The sequence below is a fragment of the Austrofundulus limnaeus genome, unplaced genomic scaffold (genome assembly GCF_001266775.1).
Source record: "Austrofundulus limnaeus strain Quisiro unplaced genomic scaffold, Austrofundulus_limnaeus-1.0 Scaffold120, whole genome shotgun sequence".
NCBI classification, from domain to species: Eukaryota; Metazoa; Chordata; class Actinopteri; order Cyprinodontiformes; family Rivulidae; genus Austrofundulus; species Austrofundulus limnaeus.
The window spans coordinates 1374051-1382261 of NW_013952522.1; the positions used below are offsets into that span (position 1 = coordinate 1374051).

At 39.6% G+C, this 8211-nt stretch overlaps 1 protein-coding gene across 3 annotated transcripts in view; it reads left to right on the forward strand.

The window, feature by feature from the left end:
* The window catches only part of bicdl1 (BICD family like cargo adaptor 1), a 40937-nt gene extending 34522 nt beyond the window's left edge, over window positions 1-6415 (forward strand). The window contains exons 9-12 of one of the 3 annotated variants that reach the window (XR_001310746.1): window positions 218-348; window positions 501-621; window positions 866-986; window positions 2042-2127. Coding sequence is in view for 2 of the 3 variants with exons in the window: in XM_014014959.1 (XP_013870413.1) it covers window positions 218-348; window positions 501-621; window positions 2042-2209 (420 nt within the window). In the remaining variant the exon portion in view is untranslated. Of the gene's footprint in view, window positions 1-217; window positions 349-500; window positions 622-865; window positions 987-2041 lie in introns of all 3 variants that reach the window. The other 2 variants (XM_014014959.1, XM_014014960.1) reach the window with 2 other exon arrangements.
* The last annotated feature ends 1796 nt before the right edge of the window (window positions 6416-8211 follow it).

The window sequence follows — 8211 nt, forward strand, 5'->3', positions numbered from 1 at the left end:
AAGTGAAATAAATAGCAATAAAATGTTAATGGAAAATTTTTAACACTCAAAAAGTGAAAATTTTTAACGTTTCATTTTACACTCGGCACTATAGATTTTAGGGTATTTTAAGCCTGACAGTCTACTCGTGTTAAGTAGTTAAAACTATTTACTTGAGTCTGAGTTTGAAGTACAAAAGCATGAAGTTCTCAGCTTCCTCCTGCTGTGTCGCCTGCAGGTGGCACTGCTCTCCGTGGAGATCAGCTCTCTCCAAGATGAGAATGAGCGAATGAGGGCGATGGCTGAAGTCCGAGAACCCAGTGAGCAGCTCCAGAGTGCTATCAGAGACAGAGACGACGCCATAGCCAAGTATGAATGAGCACAAAACATGCAAGACTGCACTGAAAGATAACAGACTTAACCCTAACCCATTACTTTTATTTTTTATTTCTAGTTAAAACAACCTCACAGCATTTTGTATGCACCATGCTGAATCAGGTTTGTGTGTGTGCGTGTTGCAGGAAGAAAGCTGTGGAAATGGAGCTGGCCAAATGTAAAATAGACATCATGTCTCTGAACAGCCAGCTGCTGGACGCCATCCAGCAGAAGCTCAACCTTTCACAGCAGCTGGAGGCTTGGCAGGTGGGGCAAAGGGTGAAAGCAGCATCAACGGCTGTATTTATTGTTTTAAACACATCTTTAGCACCAGCTGCAATAGAATTTGAACTATTTCTATTTCTTTTTTGTAAGGTTTAACTTTGAATGTTGGCATATTCACACTAATGTCCTGTTTAACTGTTTTGGGGCAGTGTTTTGTGTGTCTGTAGCCTCCCCCTTCCTCACCTGTAACAAGCAGCTCTCCCCTCTCTTCTCTTCCTGCCCACAGTTTGCCTCCTCAGGGCTCTTTACTGTTTGGCTCTTGTGGTTTCTGATCTAGTGGCCTCTCTCAGCCTCAGTACCACTCTTTCTCCCCCCCGTGGCGCCCCCCCTACCCTCCTGCCTTAGAGGTGAGCCCCGAGTTGTGCCATCTCTCTCCATTCCACCCTGCACTAACCCAGCTCTAACACAATGAGTCGTCCCATACCAAGGTGAACTGAGGTGTGCCACAGTTTCAACTTTTATTTCAAATTCTCTTAACCACCAATCAAGCATCCACCTCCGCCTTCCTCTCTCTCCTCTCCACACACTCCTGTTTTACTTTCCTTTGAAGATGGAACCAGTGATCAGATATCACACAGGAACACCTAATGCTTGGATTGAACATTGTTGTACTTTTGTTACTGAAAAGGCTTTTATTAGAGATTTTATTTAAAAAAACAACTAGATACCGCATAGCAGTAGCATATGAACCCCACATGTACTCAAAGCACCAATTCACCAGAAGTCACCACAACAGATTTGTTGTTTTGGGTGGAGGATGCTCATTGATAGCCCCTCATCAGAGCTAAACAAGAAAAATCTGAAGCACTTGTGTTGAATAGTTTTTGAATTATAAGCATTTTTTGTATGTCCAGAAACCCCGTTTTTAGATGGAGCCCCCTCCTCAAATATGGGGTTTGTTGTAAAAACCGTTGGCTGGAGCAGTGTAGGTCGGACACATCTACAGTGTTGCCAAATTTCATGTTGACCGGTGCAGCTGTTTCTGWGCTACGGTTGACCAAATATCTTGAACAAAAAAAAATGTAATTACAAAAAGTGTGCGGGGTCATAATTATGCACCAAGTTTGACCATGACCAAGTAATTTAAACGATTGGTCAAATATACAGACAGCTGATGGAAACAAAAAGTTTGTAGTCGAAGCGAAACTTGTTATGGAAAAATTAAATAGTATGTTCCACAATCATTTCACCCTGGAAAAAGAATTGATCAAAAATCATTAAAAATACACAATTTACACAACATTCATGCCCACGATGAATGAATGATGTAAATTTCTGAGTAGTAGTAACAAGTGTTCAGCTGCTGTGTTGATCACTACTTCTTCCCATCCCATCGTGCCCTCTCTGTGTGCTGCTTCTCTTTGGCCTTTCTCTCATCCTCCTGTACTGTCTCTGGCTTTAGGATGATATGCACAGAGTGATTGACCAGCAGCTGATGGACAAACACCAAGACGAGTGGCGTTCGGCCCACAGCTCCCGGTCGGGATCTTCACGGAGTCAGTCCCCAAGACGAGCTCGCCGTGTCTCTGATCGGGACAAGAGACTTTTCTCTTTTTTCAAAAAGAGCTGAGCTCTGTTGGACTGCCATAAGCACAGCAGACAGAGACAAACCAGGTGAGGGACAGGGAGGAAGGGACATCGCAGTCCAGCCAAAGATAGGCAGTGGCACACGCTAATGTTTGGGGGTGAGGGGTCATTTTGCACTATTTCTGTCACATCACTCTTCTTCTGTCTGATGAATTAGAGGCTGCTGACAATGAAAGAATAAGAGAGCAGGGCTTCCCCAGAACCTTTGGCTTGAACACTTTTCATAAAGCTTTTTTGTTCTTATAAAACACAACAGGGTTATGAAATTTACCTTCTTAACGGGAGGTTTCCTTGTAGTGCCTACAACCATCTCTAAAAAGCCCACTGCCAACTCTGCAGAGGTGGAACACAATGTACAGTTCCTATGTGCATCCCTGTTATCAGGCCCAAGAGTCTGGGGAAAGACAGACGGAACAAAGTAGGATCACAAGAAATGGTCYGGGGAGAACTGGGAGTCAGACTGTGATGGGACATGAGTCGGACCCTAATGACCCCCTGAGTGCATACCATTGTTGTCAGGTTTATTCATTTGTTCAGGGAAACATGAGGCAACAGCTTCACCAATGAGAACCATGATGAACAAACATTGAATTATTATGACCAAAAGAAAGTTGYTTTAATGACAAAACAYTGGCTGTGCCCAAATTCAGAGGCTGGGTCCTCCAAAGGTTGAATTTGTCGACCTCTTACGTCACAGCACCACGCCGAAGGCTGTCCAAATTTAAAGACTCCTCCGATTGCGACCGACAAATGCGTCCTCCTTTTGCCCCGATTTGAGGGACGGGTTCAATGGATCCTTCTTGGTCCACTATATCCCATGYTGCATTGCAAGCCGACCGGAGATTTCTTTTCCACTCGTAATGGTGGAGGAAACTAGAGAAAGGAGTACAGCTTTAAATAAAAATCTGGGGGTATAGTTGTGTTGTTAATGGTTTTTACGTTTTTTATATTATTCTTGTCAGAAACAAGCTAGTATAGCAAAATAAACGTGCACATATGGCAGGTCCCTTAGTTCTTCAAATATTGCCTTTAAGCTAATTTTGTTGTTTAAGAATACTTATAATACTAATATATAGATATTTTGCTAATTTCAATCTATTTTTGATTCTATTTAGCATCATCACACTAGGCGACAGGAGATACGCCGGGGTAAGGGCGGGAATAATGCAGGAAGGGTAGACCGTCCAAATTCACAGCCACTTTTTTCGTCTTTGCAGTCTACCAAGGTCCTAGACCGGGTAGGCCGAGTCCTTTGAAGGACCCAGCCCCTGGAGACAGCCAATGTGTGAGGAAACATTGATGAAAAACAAGAGTTTTTCTTATGTTGGACTATCAAATATTAAAGTTCGGAGACATGAACTAGACAATGTTAAGCTGCACTAATACAAATAATGGATTGAATGAACAGTAAAGGAGGTGTTTCACAAATAAAACTGCATGAATTTGCAGTTTTACACTGTAAACCAGATATATACATCCAAAGATCCAAACATCCAAATTCAAAGAGCTACATCCTATAATTTCCCATGATGCTCCAGTTTAACTCCCCATCTCCTGATTAAAATAAAATCTTGTGTTTCAAAATGCAGATTTGCAACAGTTTTTCCAGTTTGTCTTTTTGATAACCCTGGTAACCCAGGTACAAAATGATCCAAGCTGGAACAGAGTAAAGAAATCCTAAACCTAAAAGACAATCTTTTTAGTGGGAGCATTGTTGGGATGAACTCTATGTGGCCTTCACGTTCATCTCTGATAGATGAGTAAACCTTCGAGTGGCTGAACTCATTAAAGCCGTCTGTCCAGGTGTTATATTTTTTATACTGTTCACATTATATGAATATTATTTTTTGTTAAGAAAAAGGCACTGCCTCATATTTTGTCCCTGTGATGTCAGCCATCTTCCTAGTTGACCAAATTTCCAAAATGTTTACATAAAGCTTGAGAAGGAGACAGAACTGTGTTGAATGCTCATCAATAATAGTTGAATTTCATATCGGTGAAGGTGTGTTGGTGTACAACAGCTCAACAAAACTTCCTGTGCAGTGGTCAACATTCAACATTCACTCCTAGTAAAGGTCTACCTCCATTCTCATGGCTTCAGTACTTCATGGGCACTTTAATTTCCTAGCTGTTGGGCTTCCATTTTAGGAGACATATCTGTGACTGCGTTGGTCGAGCAGTGTGTCAAGCTGTTGGAGCATGAATGATTTTCAGTGCTGACGTCTCATGTCTGTCTGTCTTAGACCTCATGACGAAAGCAGCTGTGCTTAATCTATGCAGGTGTCTCTGTGTCATCTCAGCTGGTTGTTGGTAAGGATCAACCCAAAGAATGATTTTTTTTTCCAAAAAATTTAAAACTAAAAGGTTTGGATGAAAATGTTATATTTATATAAAAAAACTACTTTTAAATGAAGATCTTTTTGTACAATGTTATTTGTAGGCTCTGTTTTCATGTTTGTCATGTGAACAGGAAAGAAGAATTCCTGTTCACATGACACACGTTTAATTGGTTAGAGTTCACTTTTTATTTCTTCATTTTGTATTTGAATGGTCTGGTGTGGCACAGTGAGAGAAAAATCTGTCTTTTTGTTTCACTTAAAACCACTTACCAAGAAGATGAAAAAATGACCCCAAACAGTTCCACTCTGCAGACAGTTCAAGGCTTCACTAGCAATAACAAAACATTAATGGTTAATGGTAAATGGCCTAAACTTGTAAAGTGCTTTATCAAATCTCTACGGACTTTAAAGCACTTTACATAACAGACATTCACCTATTCATACACACATTCACACAATGATGTTGGTAATCTACATCGCAGTCACAGCTGCCCATTAATAAGAGTTAAAAATAATCTCTGTTGTGGTATTTATTGAAATACAAGAAAAGAAGAAGAAGGAGAAAAAAAAGGTTATTAGAGTAGAAAATGCCCTGTCACATTATAGTGTTTTAGACAACTGATATTGTCACTCTGGTGTAAGTCACATAAGTTAGGTGTAAGTTTTAAATAAGTTACCACCCAGTAATTTTGTACATGTACAAACTCTTCAGTGTAAATGTAAGTTGCAGGTAGGCAACAGGTAAGTTGTGCATAAGCACAACTTGGTTTCTTGGATCATGATACATGCATCTTTTAGAGATGAGAGATTCTCCTTTTTATGAATAAAATTAAGTCACTTTTCATTTTGTTTGTGTGTCAGTTAGCTTTATGAGCTCTTTAAAAAGGACAAAAATCTACAATTTTGCATAAACTTTTCCAGTTTAGAGCGCATTTATATTATTCTTTCTAAACAGGAATTTATTCACAAAGGCATAATTCCTGCTAAGTCACTTAATCGTCAAATTAAACAGCAAAAACAAATGTGATTTTTTTTTAAGCATTAATGCAGCATAATAACTAATCTGTCAAGATAATCCCTAAATGTCAAATACACAGAAATTTAATTTATTAGTTCAGTAACCAGAGAAGGAGCATCTACACATTCACTTTGACACTTGCTGATGATTCATGTATTAAACATTGATAAAGCCATAAAAATCCTTTGCACAAAGGATTCATGTCAGGCAGAACAAATAAAAATGTTTTCAAATAATTCATTAACTGTTTGTTTGTTTGTTTGTTTGTTTGTTTGTTTGTTTGTTTGTTTGTTTGTTTGTTTGTTTGTTTGTTTGTTTTCACCAGCATGTATTTGTAGATTTGGGTCTCCTGTGCAATTAGTCCTGCCAGTACCAGGTTGTAATTTTTCTTGTTCATCTTTTATGATAATTCTTTGTATCACATTTGATTTGTTAACATTATGTTGATGTAAATGTTGTCTTTGTTACCTTTATTGTAAACTGAACAGATTTTCTAACTGAAAGCATGTGTTTTGTGGTTGGTTGAACATCCTAATGCTGCCTCCACAGATCGTGTGTGTGTGTGTGTGTGTGTGTGTGTGTGTGTGTGTGTGTGTGTGTGTGTGTGTGTGTGTTGCAGAGGCAGACAAACACAGATCATTGAGTGTGCATGTCTCTCCTGAGTTGGATGTTTTGGATGTTATGCTTTCGATGAACTCGTGCTCTGTGTGAGAGCTTCCATTCACCACAGAGCAACAGCACTGTTTTAGTTGCTTTAGTTACAAAACTATTCAAAGTATTTTTCATGCAATTTTCTTAGCTTTTTTTTGTACAAATAAACACTTTAAAATTCTCTTGTCTCTTCTGTCTTGGACTCAATGTTTTCTGTTCATGGTTGTCAGTCGAATGCTGATCCTTTAGACTTTCTGGTGAAATACAAAAACAGAAGAACATCTGCATTTACCAAGAATGTGACGAGTCATAAAGACACTTCTGGACAATTACTTTTTGTAARTGTTGGGGTCAGTCTTGTTGTGTAAATAACATGGTTTAAGTGTCAAGTGTCTTTGCCTAAATGACATATTTAGTCCCTGCTGCATGATCTAAATATTTATTTTAAATGGACATTTTCTGGAGTGTTTGCTCTTCTCATCCACATACAAATTGGAATCAAACCAATGCATAGAACAATGCTGGAAATTTGTTATTATTACAGTTTTGGTGGATCCATAGACTGAGTATTTTATAGACCATATGTCCCCATCTACTCTCATTGTTGGGAAGTGAAGTCAGCAGGACCCAGTTTACAGGAACCATTTCACAAGCTTCCAGTCCCAACTCCTGCCCTGTACACAGTCACAGTGTTAGCAGCTATTGGTCCATGGCAGTGTTTTGTCTTTTTTTCTCTTCTTTAGCAAAATTACGAGAAAAGCCTGAACTGTCAAGTTGGGGCTTTTTACAGTTTTTGACAGGGTATTAAGGCTTCTCTGTATTTAACTAAAATGTATAATGTCATATAAGCTACAGACATTTCTCATGAACCAGCTAAAAACACACACCGCTGTACAAAGTTTTCTTTATTCAAAAAAGTTTGTGTTTGATAAAGTAGCCTAGGCAAGCTAGTCACTAGCCTCTCCGATGCTAACTCCAGCCTAGCCATACCAGTCATTTCGACTAGCAATGCATTGGAGAGGCTAACGACGTTAACCTGTTAACGCCAACCTATCCATGCCAATGGCCAATGGAGGGAGTTGGCAATCCAGTTACCTAATGTAATATACCTATTGAAATGAATAGTCTCCTTCTCATTTGCCAACACTGGACTCTGTTACCAGTGCCAGCTGCTCAGTTACCAGTGCCAGCTGCTCAGTTACCAGTGCCAGCTGCTCAGTTACCAGTGCCAGCTGCTCAGTTACCAGTGCCAGCTGCTCAGTTAGCTGTGCCAGCCTATCATTAATCAGATCAATAGCTGACCTAGGATTATAGCTATAGCCTCCTGCTACAAGGATGTATCAACCACTGTTTGCACACTAGTCTTAATTTTGGCCCTCATACCTCACCATATAAAATATACGGAGCCCTTCCGGTGACATGGAATAAAAAATTTGTTTCACGTAGCCACGCGATAATTACTGCGCACTCCATAAGTGCACATGTGTGGCCACCACATGGGTAGTTATTGTTGTCATTTTCGTGCAGCCTGTTCGTTGTTTACATGGACAAGTCTGAATAAAACTATTTTTTAATGAATTAATCAACGTTGCTGCGTCAGCACCTTATGTTAGGCATGAAGCTGTTTCTTAGCTTTATGTGCTGCTATAAGTCCCAGGTGACAACTGGAGTTTTTTATTTGTCGAAAAAGCTTTATTTTCTTTTTTTGACGCTCAGCTGTCAAAAGTTGAGCTGAGGTGCAGCTCCTGTCCCCTGTGCCTCAGCTGTGGAAAGAGTCAGTTATGCTGCGTTCAGGAACACAGCAAAAATTTGTTTCCTGACACACAACCATTCATTGTCATTTCATAAATAGCCTACTATGAAGGATGATCCATTTCTATTGGCATACACCAAATAATAATAATAATAATAATAATAATAATAATAATAATAATAATAATAACTAGAAACACTCGGAGAGTGCAAACCTCTTCCAAG